Source organism: Scyliorhinus canicula, chromosome 12 (genome assembly GCF_902713615.1).
Source record: "Scyliorhinus canicula chromosome 12, sScyCan1.1, whole genome shotgun sequence".
In the NCBI taxonomy this organism is placed as follows: Eukaryota; Metazoa; Chordata; class Chondrichthyes; order Carcharhiniformes; family Scyliorhinidae; genus Scyliorhinus; species Scyliorhinus canicula.
The window spans coordinates 46,471,034-46,487,700 of NC_052157.1; the positions used below are offsets into that span (position 1 = coordinate 46,471,034).

The following is a 16,667-nucleotide window of genomic DNA, read 5'->3' on the forward strand; positions in this document are numbered from 1 at the left end:
CTGAGATTTATACTTTTGGGAGGGGAGGGGAGGGGAGGAGAAGGGAGGAGGAGTGGGAAGCGTTGAACAGTGGGGCTGGATAATGGGCCAGCAATAGGTGGAAACTCGGGAGAAATTGACAAAGATGTTAAAATCCCTGCAGTGGCAGAAGTAGGCCATTCGGCCCATCAAGTTTGCACCGCACCTTCGAAAGAGCACCCTACCTAAGCCCCATCAGTTCTACTCAAATGCTTTCAAAGAAATATTGAAGAAAAAAAGACATATAAAGAGAACCCTCTGGAATAACATGATTTAATTTATTCAGTTTCTTTTTGATGTTTTTATTTTAGTTACAGTGGCCCTCCAGGGGTTGCGACCCCTGCCATTGCTGTTTAATTTCCCGGAAGATTGTTTTTTTTTTCTAAAGAGTACAATGAAGAGAAGGGAAAACAGAAAAGCTTGTTGTCAGACCTGAAAATGTTTCATATTTCCAGTGTTTTGCACAGCGGTGTCCTGTATTGTGTGTGTGTGGGGTGGGGAGGAGGTTGAATGTGGGTTTCTAGCTTTAAGAGGCGGTCGCTGAGATTCTTTCTCCCCTTTGCTGTTCCAGCCTGGGGAGGGCAGTGAGGTGAGGTGGGGTGGGGGTGGGGGGTAAGGAACTTCTTGAAGCAGCGGGTGGGGTGGGATTACTGAGTGAGAGAGCGCCCCCTGCACAGATGCTGTGAGCGTTCCCTATCTGGAGCTGGGGTAGTGAGTGTACACACACACGCCACACACACACCGCATCAATGACCGAGGCAGCCGCCAACAATACCAAACCTTCCAAAACCTCGAGACGGATGAAGAACATCCGCAAAAACTCCATCAACCGCAGGATCTACTCGGCAGTTTACGAAGAGCAGGAGAACAGGTGAGATTGAGCCGGGGAGAGTGTGTCTGGTGCGGGTTGAGGGCAGAGAACGTGAATTAATTCGATCTTGAGTATCTAATTCAAGTGTTCAGGGAGCTTCTGAATGTTTATTTTAAAGATTGTTTCATGCCAAAAACGCTGTCAATTTGATGGACAGCTGAGTCTAGTGGATATATATTCACATGTGAGTGATTACATATAAATGTAAATAATTATTTAAATGTGTTGAAGTGTATTTAACATCTGAGATTTCTGATGGGGAGTGATGTGCATTTGCTTTTTGCAAATTACGCTGAAGGGGTTTGAGAGACAGAACCCCCTGGGCTGAAAGTTAAAGTGGGATCATTTCCTGGGGCACAAACAGAAAATATTGGACAATCTAAGTAAGGTCTGACAATATCTGTGGCGAGAGGAGGGAGCTAACGTTTCCAGTCTGGTTGACTCTTTGTCAAAGCTTTGAGACCGGCTGCGATTGTCCGGCACTTGCTGTTTTCTTCTGTTTCAGATTCCAGCATCCGCAGTCATTTGCTTTCATTTGCTGCCAGTGGATGTTCTCTGTGCGGTTTGGCCAGTTTTGATGTTGTGTGCATTCGGGACTGAAAGTGTTTCTTGTCTGACACCCTCACAGTGATTCGGAGGATGGGCAGGAAGGCGAGAAGACCGGCTACCAAGACCCAGAGGAAATCTTTCAGAACATCCAGATTCAGAAGGAAATGATCTCCAGTATTCGCTGCAGGCCCTGGCCAATGTCCCAAAAGCTAAAGGTGCTCAGGTAAATGCCACAGCAAATGGTAAACGGGGTACGAGAGGACCCCCCCCCCCCCCCCCAAAGATCCTCAGAGCCATTCCACCCATAGCGGTGACTATCACTGCAGGGTTAGCTGGACCTCTTGCGTTTGAGCACCTAGTTGGTTACAATTCACGTCCTTTTTTTAGTTGTTAATTTCTGGTCAGTTTCACCTGTTCTGAAGATGCTCATTGCGAGCCCCGCTATACAGACACGCAGGATCTCTACAGTGCAGAAAGAGGCCATTCGGCCACCAAGTCTGCACTGACCCTCCCAAAGAGCACTCCACCTAGGTCCACTCCCCATCCACCCGGCCCCATCCTGGTAATCTAACCTGCACATCCCTGGACACTTTAAGGGGCAATTTTTTAGCATGGCCAATCCACCTAACCTGCACACCTTTGGACTGTGGGAGGAAACCGGAGTACCCGGAGGAAACCCACACAGACACAGGGAGGGAGAAAGTGCAAACTCCACACAGGCAGTCACCTAAGGCTGGAACTAAACCTAGGTCCCTGGTGCTGTGAGGCAACAGTGCCAACCACTGTGCCACCACGCCGTCTTGTTAAGTAATATCCTGAAACATAAATTTAGGAGTTTTACTGGTTTCAGATAATTTCTCAGTTACAGTATCTGTTCAGCTCCATCTGGAATCCTGCAGATCCCACATCCAGATGTATACCTTTCCAATTTGATGTTTTCCTGTTGTTTGATTCTTTGTCTAAACTTGATATTGACATTATTCCTGCAATTGTGTGCCTGTCCCAGGAGATTACATGACTGATGGTGGGAAGGTGGATGTGGGTATCTAGTTGCGATATTCAGCCATCGGGTGTATGTGGGGCAGTCTTGTGGAGCAGTTAGTCTCCTCTTGCCCTTCTACGTGTTATGTTTTTCATTCCCTCTGTCACTGTTCTGCTGTAGATAGCACTGATGCTATTTGCCAACCAGTACATGTATCCAACCGTAGATCCATAGAAGTCCATGGCATCCTTATAATGCAGGAGGAGGCCATGCGACCCATCAAGTCTGCACCAACCCTTCAAAAGAGCACACTATCTAGGCTGATTCCCTCGCCCTATCCCTGTGACCCTCCATGCATTGATCATGGCCAACCCACCTAATCTGAACATCCTTGGACACTTAAGCGGCAATTGAACATGGCCAGTCCACCTAATGTGCACATCTTTGGACTGTGGGAGGAAACTGGAGCACCCAGAGGAAACCTATGCAGACACAAGGAGAACATGCAAATTCCACACAGTGGTCCAAGACTGGAATCGAGCCCGGGTCCCTAGTACTGTGAGATAACAGTGCTAACCACTGTGCCACCATGCTGCCTAATGGTCAGACACAAATGCTTAAATAAAAAGTTATTTGAAAACTGCAGTGTTGGGAATCTGAAATGAAAAGGCCAAAGATGTTGGAAACAATCAACAGGTCAGTCAGAATCCATTGAGAGGTCAGTGAATGAAACTCGTTAATGACATTAATGCCATTGATTTCAATGCAAGTGAAAATCAGGCAATGTGTAGATTGGGCTTCCCATTCATTACCTTTGGCACTACGGGCAAAACAAATTATCTCTGTGCAACGCTTTGGGTTCTGGACTGTGCTGAGACTGAAAAGGTAAGGTGAGCAAACAGAGTCATACAGCACAGAAGAGGCCCTTCGCCCACCGCGTTAGTGCTGGTCAAAAACAACCACCTAACTATTCTAATCTCATTTTCCAGCACTTGACCCATAGCCTTGTATGCCTTGGGATTATAAGTTCACATCTAGATACTTCTTAAGTGTTATGAGGGTCAGGGAAGCACAGTGGTTAGCACTGCTGCCTCACAGCCCCGAGGTCCCAGGTTCGATCCCAGCTCTGGGTCACTGTCCGTGTGGAGGTTTCACATTCTCCCCGTGTTTCCGTGGGTTTTGCCCCCACAACCCAAATATGTGCAGGATAGGTGGATTGGCCACACTAAATTGCCCCTTAATTGGAAAAATGAATTGGATACTTTTAAATTTGTTATTTTTTTTAAAATGTTATGAGGGTCACTGCCTCCACCACCCTTTCAGGCAATGAGTTCCAGACTCCCACCACCTTATCGGTAAAAATTTCCTTACATCACTCTAAACCTCCTGCCTTTTACATTAAATCTATGCCCGCTGGTCATTGACTCCTTCAACAAGGGGAAAAGTTTCTTCCTGTCTCCTGTATCTATTCCACTCATAATTTTATGGATCTCAATCATGTCGCCCTCAGTCTTCTCTGCTCCACAGAAAGCAATCCAAGTCTATCCAATTTCTCTTCATAACTAAAACTTCACATCTAAAGCTGAGGAAACATCCTGGTAAATCTCCCCTGCACCCTTTCCAGTGCTATCACATTCCTCCTAGAATGTGGATTTCAGAACTGCGACAATACTCTAGCTGTGGCTTAACCAACATTTTATACAGTTCCAGCATCTTAAGTTCTATGCCTCGGCTAATGAAGGCAAGTATATCATTTAAATAAAGTTGCTTCATAGTGCCAGGAACCCGGATTCAATTCCTGGCTTGGGTCACTGTTTGTACGGAGTCTTCACGTTCTCCCCGTGGCTGCGTGGGTTTCCTCTGGGTGCTCCGGTTTCCTCCCACAGTCCAAAGATGTGCGGGTTAGGTGGATTGGTCACGCTAAAATTGCCCCATAGTGTCCAAAAGTTAGGTTGGGTTACGGATTAGGGTGGAGGTGTGGGCTTGGGTAGGGTGGTCTTTCAGGGCCCAGTGTCGACTCTTCTGCACTGTAAATTCTATGATTCTATGAACAACATGGAGAAACAATCTGTGCAAAGACCTCTGAGATGCTCAAAAGAAAATTTTTAGATGATTGGTTCCATATTTACATTAGACATGAAGAATCAAATAAATAATTGATGGTCTATTGTGCTGGACAGGGTAAGGTGTACAGAGGAACATGAGGTTATTCAGTCCCTCAAACTAGTCTGCCATTCAAATAGGTCATGTTTGATCATCACATCAATTTCACTAACCCAAAGCCCCCAACAAAAATTTATTAATCTCAGCCTTGAAAATTTCTGAATTTCCAAATATTTACATCCTTTGTGTGAAAAATTGTTTCCTGATTTCACGCAAATGGCCTTGTTCTCATTTTAAGATTATACCCTTACACCGGGGAATAGGGTAGAAACAGAGGAACTGTTAGTCACCAAAACTTTAGGTGGGGTTAAGGGGATATAATGGGGGTGTGGGCTTAGGTAAGGTGCTCTTTCAGAGGGTTGGCGCAGACTCAATGGCTTCCTTCTGCTCTGTAGGGATTCTATAATACTATGATAAATATTGAATCACAGAATTGTTACAGTGCAGAAGGAGGCCATTTAGCCGATCGTGTCTGCCCTGGCTCTCCAAACAAGCATCATGACTTAGTGCCAGTCCCCCTATACTCCCTTCCTGCACATTCTTTCCATTCAGGTAATCATCTCATGCCCTCTTGAATTCCTTGATTGAACCTGCCTCCAACTGCACTGCCAGCAGCGAGTGACTGAGGATTTGGAGCTGCCCCGGGTTCTGCAGAATTCTGCTGACAAAACCCCACGGCAGCCGCGTTCTCCATGGTCATAAGCAATCCGACCAAAAGCTACCACAGCTTGTGGAGGAACCAACACCCGAACAGGCAGCTATATTGAATGCAACGATGAAACAAAGAGATATGATGATTGCAATTCGGCAGGTAGCCCAAATTTTGTTCAATGATTCGGCTGCACAACATGAAGCAACAATCTGTGCTTTGAGATGTTTAAAAGAAAGAAGTGGAAATTTCAGATGATTAGTTCCATATTTAGGTATCTTATACACTCTGCCTCGCTAAAAGTAACTCTCTCCTAGTCCAGCCACTCAATCATTTACTAGTCTGAGTAAAGCAATAGGTTTCTTAACCAGTATGTTAAGATAGCAAGGATTCGTTCGGATCCCAATTTTGCCAATAAAGAGAAAGAAAGGCATCTGTTTACATAGTGCATATTAGACTTTTGAATATCCCAAAACAGTTTAGAGCCAATTAAGTACTTCTGAAGCATGATCATTCTTGTAATATGTGATGAATGTAGAAATTTCAGATAGATTGTATTACAGGTATTTGATGAAGTAAGGATTAAAAGCCTGGGTTAATGTCTGTATGACTGCTACAGTAGTATTTTAAAAATCCTGGATTACAAGGCAGAGAGGCTTTTTGGAAGCCAGAGTTGCAATTAAAGCATCGTAGAAAGCTTGGGCTAATGGATTTTTGTTTATATTAGGAGGATTCCCTGCAGATAGTTAATTAGAGACATTGTGTTCAGTTTAGCAAGATGATGTAGTTGATGGGAGGAGCAGGAGTTGAAGCAGTCGGGTGTTGCGGTTCAGTTTTAGTGTGCGATTGGAAGGCAAGCTGAGAAGTTTCTGAAGAAATACAGCCAGAGATTCTGCATTGTTCTGACAGGACTCAGGTCTGTCTTTTCAAACCGTCTCAAAAGACATCTCTGCACAGCAAGTATTCCTGAGTGCTAACTGTATTTAAAAGTGGTTTGGGAACTGAGATGGTTTTGTTGTTTGAGTGGAAATAAAGATAGCAGTTAAGAGTTATTGTGTCACTGTATTGATCAGCATTGTTTAAAGGGTAACTGTAAATGATTTTCTTGAGTGATGTTAAAGATTTTTTTTAGTTTTTTTTTTATAAATTTAGAGTACCCAATCCATTTTTTCCATTTAAGGGGCAATTTAGCATGGCCAATCCACCTACCCTGCACATATTTGAGTTCTGGGGGCGAAACCCACACAAACACGGGGAGAATGAGCAAACTCCACACAGACAGTGACCCAGAGCCGGGATTGAACCCAGGTCCTCGGCACCGTGAGGCAGCAGTGCTAACCACTGCGCCACCATGCTGCCCATCTGTTAAAGATATTTTAATACTGTGTTTGTAATAAAGTTTGTTTTAATATACCATATCCCTATTTCTTTGTGAAATCACTCCTGGAGCAAGGTATCCTTTCCTCACAGTCTTACAAAATTAAAATAAAATATTGGGGTTTCTGTCCAGTATCCCAGCCACTGTTGGGGGTCTGGTCTGAGATCATAATAAATGTATGAAACACAGCAGCCAATTAGTGCACCACAAGCTCCCACGAACAGAAATTTGTGATGACGCGATAACGACCAAATAATCTGTTGTAGTGAAGTTGGCCGTGGATAAAAATCAGCCAGGATGCTGGAAATAAATCTCTGCTGTTCTATAGAACCGTGCCATGGCATCTTTTAAGTCCACTTGGAAAAGCACTTGGGGCCTTGGCTTAACCCCTCGTCTGAAACAGTGAAGCTCTAATAGTGCAACACTCCCTCAACCCTGAACTGGAAGTGTCAGCATGGATTTTGTGCGCAACTGTTTGGACAGGGCCTTGAAGCCAAGGCATACAAACGGGATAATACTCGATGTTTGCACTGCACACAATTGAGAAAAGTTCCTGAGAAATAAAGAAAGATAACTGATGTACCATCAATTGAAAGCGAGACGAGTTGCTGAACAAAAGTATGGCTTTAATCTATTAGATGTTAGCCCTGCGGTCGATTACAGTAGAAGGACGACCGCCGGGAGTACTGGGTATTTATACCCCACCCTGGAGGCAGGGTTAACTCAGCCTCTTGACCAATCGGGGAGCCGTCACATGACTGGTCTCAACCAACCGGTCGAGAGGCACATGACTGACCAGGGCCAATGGTAAGCCGGTGTTCTGCACCAATGGCAGGCAGCTATGCTAATCATACCACCACAATAACCCTCAGTTGTTCAGCCAGAAGGAAGAAGTGAGAAGACGGGTGAGGTTGAAAACAGGCAAGTAAGTTGCAACTTAAGTCTGAATATAAACAATGTTGGCAAAGCGCGATGAGCTTCCCGATTCATGAAATGAGAATAAAATACGACAAACGGTACTAACCTCAGAGGAGGGTGTCTCGATGCAAATGGCCCCCAAATATCAGAAGATTTGCTTGACGTCAGTAGCACCTCCTAGCTGAAAAAGAAAATTGAGTTTCAGAAAATGCCTGAAGTTGGCAAGTGGCACATAATGTGGGAAAAGGTGAAGTTGTTCATTTTGGAAGGGAGAACACAGTATTATTTAAATGGTGAAAAGCTGCAGAAAGCTGCAACACAAAGGGACTTGGGGGTACCTGCGCACGAAACACAGAAAGCTGGAACACATGTGCAGCAGGTAATCGGGAAGGCTAATGAAATGTTGACCCTTATTTCAAGGGGGTTGGAGTAAAAGAGTAGGAAAATCTTGCTGCAACTGTAGCAGGTTCTGGTGAGACCACATCTGGAGCACTGTGAGCAGTTTTCATCCCCTTCTTTTAGGAAAGATATTATTTCATTGGAGGCGGTTCTGAGAAGGTTCACTGGGATGATCCCCGGTGTGGAGAGATTGTCTTAAGAGCAAAGGCCACAGGTTGGGACTTCGCTCATTGGAATTTAGAAGAATGAGAGGTGATCTCATTGAAACATATCGAATTCTTATGGTACTTGACAGAGTAAATGCTGAGAGGCTGTTTCCCCTCATGGGAGAGTCTAGCACCAGAGGGAATAGTCTCAGAATAAAGTGGTGACTATTTAAGACTGAGATAAGGAGGAATTTCTTCTCTCAAGGTGTTGTGACTCTTTGGAACTTGTTGCCACAGAGAGATGTGGGGGCAGAGTCCTTGGGTATATTTAAGGCTGAGATGGATAAATTCTTGATCAGTAAGGGAATGAAGGGTTACGGGGAAAGGGCAGCAAAGTGGACGTGAGGAATGTCGGATCAGCAATGATCCTATTGAATGGTGGAGCAGGCTTGCACGGCCGTACGGCTACGCCTGTTTCCTATGGTCTTACTGAAGTAAATATTCCGTCTAGAGGGCTTCAAGATGCCAGGGAGGAAGGAAACATAAGATCATAGGATTTAGAAGCAGGAGCTGGCCATTCAGCCCTTCGAGCCTGCTCTGCCATTCGTTAAGATCATGGCTGTTCTGGTTGTGGTCTCAACACGTACGAGTCTGCCCCCCCCCTCAAAAAAATCCACGAGTGGGATACTCCCCTACCCGGCGGGGTGGGTCATCCCGTCGCCGAGGTGTGGTGTGAACTACTCTGCCATCGGGCCGTCCGGAAGGTGCGGAATCCTCCGCACCTTCAGGGGCTAGGCCAGCGGCGGCGGGGTTGGCGCTGTGCCAGCTGCCGTCAAAGGGCTTGGCGCCACGCCAACCAGCACCGAAGGGCCTCCGCCAGCCGGCACGAGTTGGCGTAAGCGCGGGAGCGCAAGCGTGTCCTGGCGTCATCCCAGCGCATGCGCAGGGGGGTTCGTCTCTCCACCGGCCATGGCGGAGGTTCACAGCAGCCGGTGCGGAGGGAAAGAGTGCCCCCACGGCACAGGCCCGACCGTGGATCGGTGGGCCCCGATCACAGGCCAGTCCACCTAGGGGGCACCCCTCGGGGCCAGATCCCCCCCGCGGACACCGGAGGCCGCCCGCAGATCCAGGTCCCGCCGGTAAGTACCTGGTCTAATGTACGCTGGTGGGACCGGCCTAAAACGGAAGGCCACTCGGCCCATCGTGGGCTGGAGAATCACGGGGGGGGAGCGCTGCCAGTGGCCACCGACCGGCGTGGCGCGATTCCCACCCCCGCCAAAACCCCGGCGCCGGAGAATTCGGCAGCCGGCGGGGGCGGGATTCACGCCGCCCCCCGGCGATTCTCTGGCCCGGCGGGGGGGTCAGAGAACCCCGCCCCACAGCTCTTGGCTCTCTTGTCTATAAAAATCTGCCTAACTGTGCCTTGAATAAATTCAATGCCCCAGCCTCCATTGCTCTCTGGGAAGAGAATTTCACAGACTGTCAACCCTCTGGGAGAAAGAAAGATCACCTCAACCCCATCTTGAAAGGAAGACCTCTTTTTCTTAAACTGGGTCACCTGGTTCTAGACTCCCACAAAAGTGGAAACATCTTCTCAGCCTCCATCCTATCAAATCCCCTCAGAATCTTATATATTTCAATAAGAGCACCTCTCATTCTTCTGAACTCTGGTCCAACTTTTCTTTCTAGATAGGCCTTTCATCCCAGGAATGAGTTGAGAGAACATTCCCTGAAATGTTTCTAATGCAATGATATCCTTTTTCAAACAACTGTACGCAGTACATAACAACTAGGAGCAGGAGTAGGCAATTCAGCCCCTCAAGCCTGCTCTGCTATTCAGTAAATTCATGGCTGATCTCCTCTCGGCCTCAACCCCACTTTCCAGTCTGTTCTCCATGGCCATTCAACCCATTACTAATTAAAAGTCTGTCTATCTCCTCCTTAAATTTACTCAATGTCCCGGCATCCACCGCACTCTGGGGTCATGAATTCCACAGAATCACCACCCTTTGAGAGAAGTAATTTCTCCTCATCTCAGTTTTCAACACCTGCTATTCCTTATCCTAAAACTATGACCTTTCATTGCAGATTGTCCCACAAGAGGAAGCATCTGCTCCATGACTACTTTGTCAATATCTTTTTATCATATATACCTCAATTTTAGATCCCCCCCCCCCCCCAACATTCTTCTGAACTCAAAAGAGTATAGGCCTAAGCTGCTCAATTTCTCTTCATAAAATAAACACTTCATATCTGGTACTCCAGATGTGGCCTCACCAAGACCCTGTATAGCTGCAGTAAAACTTCTCTCCGTTTGTATTCCATTCCTCTTGCCATACACCAATATTTTATTTGCCTTCCTGATCACTTACTGTAGCTGCATACTAACCTTTTTTTCCAGGACACCCAGATCCCTCTGGACCACAGGCCTCTCCGACCTCCCTTCATTTAAAAATATGTTACTTTTCTATCCTTCCTGCCAACGTGGTCAAGTTCACATTTTCCCACATTATACTCCATATGCCAATTTCTTGCCCACTCACGTATCCTATCCAAATCCCTTTGCAGACTCTACCTCTTCTTGGCAACTTACTTTCCTACCTATCGTAGTGATCGGCAAATTTAGCTACCTGACATTAGGTCCCTTCACCCAAATCATTAATGTTGATTGTAAAAAACTGAGGACCCAGTCTTGATCCCTCTGGCACTCCACTAGTTTCAGCTTGCCAATCTGGAAAAAAAAAACATTTATTCCTACTCTCTGCCTCTTGTTAGCTAATCAATTATTTATCCATGTTAATAAGTTAGCCCCTACACTATTTAATCATATTTTGTGTAGTAACCTTTGATATGGCACCAAATACCTTTGGAAATCCAAATACACCACATCTTCAGGTTCCCCTTGATTCACCTTGCTTGTTATTCCTCAAGAAACTCTTAATAAGTTTGTTAATCATGATTTCCCTTTGGCAAAACCATATTAACACTGCTTGATCACATTTTGATTTTCTAAGTACCTTGCTATAACCTCCTTAAAGACGGATTCTAGCAAAGTCTCTTTGACACATGTTAGCCTGTAGTTTCTGCTTTCTGTCTCCTTCCTTTCTTGAATGAGGGTTTTACATTTGGGGTTTTCCAATTCACTGGCACCATTCCAATATCGAAAGAATTTTGGAAGATTATCTCCAATGCATCTATTACCTGTGCAGCCACTTCTATTAAATCTCCAGGATGTAGACCATCAGTTCCCAGGGACTTGCCAGGTTTTAGATATAACAGTTTTCTCCATACTTTATCCTCAGTAGTTTTCCCACCCTTCAGTTCACCTCTTGATTTAAGTATGTTTGGGAAGTTTTAAGTCTTCGTCCGCGAAGAATGATAGAAAATACCTGTTAAAGTGCCTCTGCTATTTCCTTGTTTTCCATTATTAATTCCCCGACTCACTCTCTAGAGGACCAACAGTAACTTTAGTTACTCTGTTCCTATATAAGTACATTCAAAAACCTTTGCCATATTTTCATATTATTAGCTAGATTTCTTTCATATGTTATGGGCCAGGGTTTAGAGAACCCCAAAGTATATCATGGAGTTCACCTGACCCACAACTTTTAATAGATTGTGGTATGGGGAGCACACAGCCCACTCTACAGGTGTGGTACAGCAGAAATGGAAAAGTATTTTTAAAGCAAAACAATGTTTATTCTATGAACTCAAGTTAACCGTTTTACAACATGCAGTGAACATCTCAGCAACCATTAATTCAAGTACAACCCCCAAAGAATACAACACTAAGTAATCCTTAAACTTTCCTTTTAACATCCATAAGACTGAAAAACGCCTTTTCACAGAAAGACATCAGGCTTAACTTCACTACTGAGAACAGTTACCACGTTGAAATCAACAAATGGACATTCATAAGCTTGCTGAGATTCACACACATCCAGCTGTGATTGCAGCTTCTCCAGAACTAAAATTAAACCAAAGCCACCCTGCAGCAAAAAGCCTAAAGCGAAAGTGAAAAGCCCAGCTCCACCCACTCTCTGACATCACTGCAGTAATAAACACCCATTTCTTAAAGGTACTCTCACTACAGATATTTATATACACACCCATTTATAAACACCCATTTCTTAAAGGTACTCTCACATGGCACATACACTACTTTCTCCCTTTTGGTTTGGTTATTCTTTCCTGATTCTTAGAATCTGACCAATCTTCTAACCTGCCATTAATCTTTGCAGATTTGGACACTGTATTTGATACAGTCCTTAAATTCCTTCTAGAGCCACGGATGATGCTGTCTGATTGTTCTCAGAGAGTCTTTTTTTCCTGCTGGGATAAACCTTTCCTGAGAGTTATTAAACATTTCCATAAAAGTCTGCCACTCCATCTTCACTGTCTTACATTTTAACCTAATTTCCCAGTTAATGTTAGCTAGCTCGGCTTTCATGCCCTTATAATTGCCTTCATTCCACATTGATATCAGGATTTGTGTAGGTGGGGAAGGCCCCATGAGTAAAGAAGGTGCTGTTGGAGAGGGGTGAGGGGGTGCCGGGCTGGCCTTGCCATATTTAATGAATTGCTACTGGGCGGCAAATATAGCCGTGGTAAGGAAGTATGTAGTGGGGGAAGGGTAGGTATGGGAGTGGAAGGAGGCTGCCTTGTGTAGGGTTGCTAGTTTTGCGGCACTGTTGACGGCGCCTCTGCCGTTCTCACCGGCCAGGTACACCACAAGTCTGGTAATGGTGGTGGCCCTGAGGATGTGGGGACAGTGGCTGTTATAATATACACTAGTATATCATGGTGCAGACACACACTGATGGACACACACAGGGACCAATCAACATGTACACACACCGCAGCCAATCACCAGTTAGAATACACACACTATAAAGGCAGAGAGCACCACGGTTCCTGTTCATTCTGGGTGCTGCCTCTCAGTGTAACAAGAACTCATCCAGCCCAGCACAGACTCACACCACGTGCTGAGAGAATCAACTGGTTCGGACAAGGCTTAGGTCTCTCGTTTAAGTTAGCATCATTTAGACCCACAGTCATCGTGTGTTAGTTAGTTAGAAGTTAGTTAATAAAATTGAGTTGAACCTTCATCAGTGTTGGAAGTGTCTTTTCATCTCTCAAGTCTACACTAGCCAACACTTCAGTGGCGACAGCTCTTGAGGCTTGAGGGAATCATAGGTTTCCTTCGGGAGGACTGGATGGGGGGGCGGTTTCCAGGGTTGGCGGCAGGCGGGGATCGAGCAGTTTGAGGATTTATTTATAGGGGGCAGCTCCGCGAGCTTAGAGGGACTGGTAGAGGAGTATGAGTTGCCCTGCGGAAACCTAAGATGCGGAATTATGTGAGAAAACAGGTGCCATCCTTTCCTGATCTGCCACTCCCGGGGTTGCAGGATAAGATGCTGTCGAAAACAGAGGTTGGTGAGGGCAAGGTGTCAAAGATATATAACAAATTGATGGATAGGGAGGGCACCTTGATAGGAGTAGTTAAGCGAAAGTAGGAGGAGGAGCTGGGGGGGAGAGCTGGAGGCTGAGTTATGGGAGGAAGCTCTGAGGAGGGTGAATGAGTCCTCTTCATGCACCAGGCTGTGTCTCATTCAATTTAAGGTAGTCCACAGGACGCATATGACGGTGGATAGAATTAGTAGGTTCTTTGAGGGGTGGAGGATAGGTGCAAGCAGTGTGCAGGGGGGCCCTCGAATCATGTTCACATGTTTTGGGCCTGCCTGAAGCTGGAGAGATTTTGGTGGGGGTTCACTGATGTGATATCGGAGGTACTGAGGGTGAAGGTGGTTCTGAATCTAGAATTGGCAGTATTTAGAGTTTCAGATGACCCGGGAGTCCAGGGGGCGAGAGAGGCCGATATTCTGGCTTTGCCTCTCTGGTATCTCGGAGACAGATCCTGTTGGGGTGGGAGGGAGTCGGAGCCGTCAAAACCACTGGTGTGGGTGAGCGACCTCGCGGATTTCCTTAGGCTGGAGAAAATTAAGTTCACCTTGAGGGGTTCGGTGGAAGGGTTTGTCCGTTGATGGAAACCGTTTATTGATTTCTTCCAGGACCGCTCAGTCAGCAGGAAGGGCGAGGTGGGAGCAGGGGGGGAGGGGGGGATGGTTGGTGAGTTTTGTGGGGATAATAAGAAAAGGTGGAGGCAGAGAGGGTGGGGAGGCATGGAAGGGAGGGTGGGTCGCAGTTCTTGGTTACTTGTTTAGTTATGATGTGATCTAAAGGGGCCTCACGGTAGCATGGTGGTTAGCATCAATGCTTCACAGCTCCAGTGGTCCCAGGTTCGATTCCCGGCTGGGTCACTGTCTGTGTGGAGTCTGCACGTCCTCCCCGTGTGTGCGTGGGTTTCCTCCGGGTGCTCCGGTTTCCTCCCACAGTCCAAAGATGTGCGGGTTAGGTGGATTGGCCATGCTAAATTGCCCGTAGTGTAAGGTTAATGGGGGGATTGTTGGGTTACGGGTATACGGGTTACGTGGGTTTAAGTAGGGTGATCATTGCTCGGCACAACATCGAGGGCCGAAGGGCCTGTTCTGTGCTGTACTGTTCTATGTTCTATGTAAAGTTCATTGTCTTTTTGATCTTGGTTATGGATGTGTTTGATGTTTATTTATAAATGCCTTGATAAAGATATTTTTATTAAAAATTATTGTCTTCATTGCAGGAGTTGGAAGCAAAATATGGGCTGGGGCAGGGGAAAATATTCAGATACATGCAGGTTTGAGATCTTGCCAGGATGGAGGTACAGAGCTTCCCGGTAGATCTGGCTTCCACATTGCTGGAGGAGGTCCTGACGACAGGGGGACTGGAGAAGGGGCTAGTGTCGGCGGTATAGGGGGCTATTTTGGAAGAGGAGAAGGCACTGCTGGAAGGGATCAAGACAAAATGGGAGGAAGAGTTGGGAGAGGATATGGAGGGTTTGAGGGTATGCAGGAGAGGTTCTTGTGTGAGGTGCTCCGGAGGTTGGGGCTGATACAGCTGAAGGTGGTATATAGAGCACACCTCACAAGGGCAAGGATGAGCTGGCTCTTTGACTGGGTAGAAGATGTGAGTGAAAGTTGCGGTGGGGGGATGCCGCAAACCACATTCATATGTTTTGGTCCTGTCCAAAGCTGGAGGATTACTGGAAGGAGGTTTTAGGGGAATCTCTAAAGTGGTGCACGTGAAAATGGACCCGGGCTCTCGGGTGGCCATATTTGGGGTTCGGACCAGCCGGAGTTGGAAACCGGTGCGGAGGCGGATGTTGTAGCCTTCACCTCGTTGATCGCCTGAAGGCGGATGGAGGTTAACCTCTCCACCCTGTTGGGATGGAGGTTAACCTCTCCACCCTGTTGGGATGGAGGTTAACCTCTCCACCCTGTTGAGATGGAGGTTAACCTCTCCACCCTGTGCCCTGGCGTGATGGGGGGACCTGCTGGAATTCTTGACGCTTGAAAAGGTCAAATTTAAACTGAGGGGAAGGTGAAGGGGTTCTACAATTTAGGGGCATTATTCATCATGCAATTTCGAGAATTGTACAGTATTACATTGAACACGGTGGGGGGGGGGGGGTTGTTGGGAGAGTTGGGGGAGGGGGACTGTATGTGTTAATGGTGACTATGGGTGATTCCTGATTCCTTTTTGTTATTTGTTTGTTAACATGCGGGCTAATGTTTGGGGGTTTGGTGGGAGGATGGGATTGTTGTTAGTGATATGGGGATTGGCATTGCATTTGTTACTGATTATTGTTTATTGTTGGGTGTAAATTTGGGAGAAAATGTGAAAAAGGAGAATAAAAATATTTTTTAAAAAAATAATTGCCTTCATTCAGATTTAAAGCACTAGTGTTTGACCCACACTCTCCCCTTCAAACTGAAAGTTAAATTCTGTTATGTTATGCTCACTGCTACCTAAAGGTTCCTTTACCATGAGGTTATTGATTAACCCTGTCTCATTGCTCATTACCAGTTCTAGGATAGTCTAAACGTTTTCTATGTCTTCCATAGTGGAGACAGGCACAAAATACCCGTTCAATGCTCTGTTGGCTATAGGATTTACTTATCTAAGAAATTGTCTCACACGCACTCTATGAACTCATTTGATTTATCCAATCTACATATAAATTAAAGTCACCCATGACTATTGCGGTACCTTTCCTACAAATCACATTTTTTTCTCCCTGTATGCTCTGTCCTGCAGTGTAACTACTGCCTTGGGGCATATAGACTATTTCCACAAGTGACCTCTGACCTTTCCCATTTCCTATCTCCACCCAAACCGACTCTGCACCTTGCTCTTTCAAGCCAAGGTCACCTCTCACTACTGGACAAATTACATCCTTAATTAACAGAGCTACTCCACCACATTTCCTAGCTTCTTACCATTTTAATAGGTCAAATACCCTTCACTATTCAGGTTCCAGTCTTAGTCACCTTGCAATCATGTCACTGTAATAGTGATCACGTCATACATATTTATTTCTATCTGATCGAGCAATTCATTTTGTTGTGAATGTTGCATACATTCAGATACAGAGCTTTTAACTTGATCTTTTTATAATTTTTTGTAATCTCTGGTTTTATCTGCTGGTGTCTTCTTAA

General features: G+C 45.8%; 1 protein-coding gene across 1 annotated transcript in view; it reads left to right on the forward strand.

The window, feature by feature from the left end:
- Positions 1–664: 664 nt before the first annotated feature.
- The window catches only part of LOC119975207 (transmembrane channel-like protein 3), a 104,125-nt gene continuing 88,122 nt past the window's right edge, over positions 665–16,667 (forward strand). The window contains exons 1-2 of the mRNA XM_038814822.1: positions 665–889; positions 1,518–1,661. Of these exons, the coding sequence (XP_038670750.1) occupies positions 768–889; positions 1,518–1,661 (266 nt within the window). The 5' untranslated portion in view covers positions 665–767. The remainder of the gene's footprint in view (positions 890–1,517; positions 1,662–16,667) is intronic.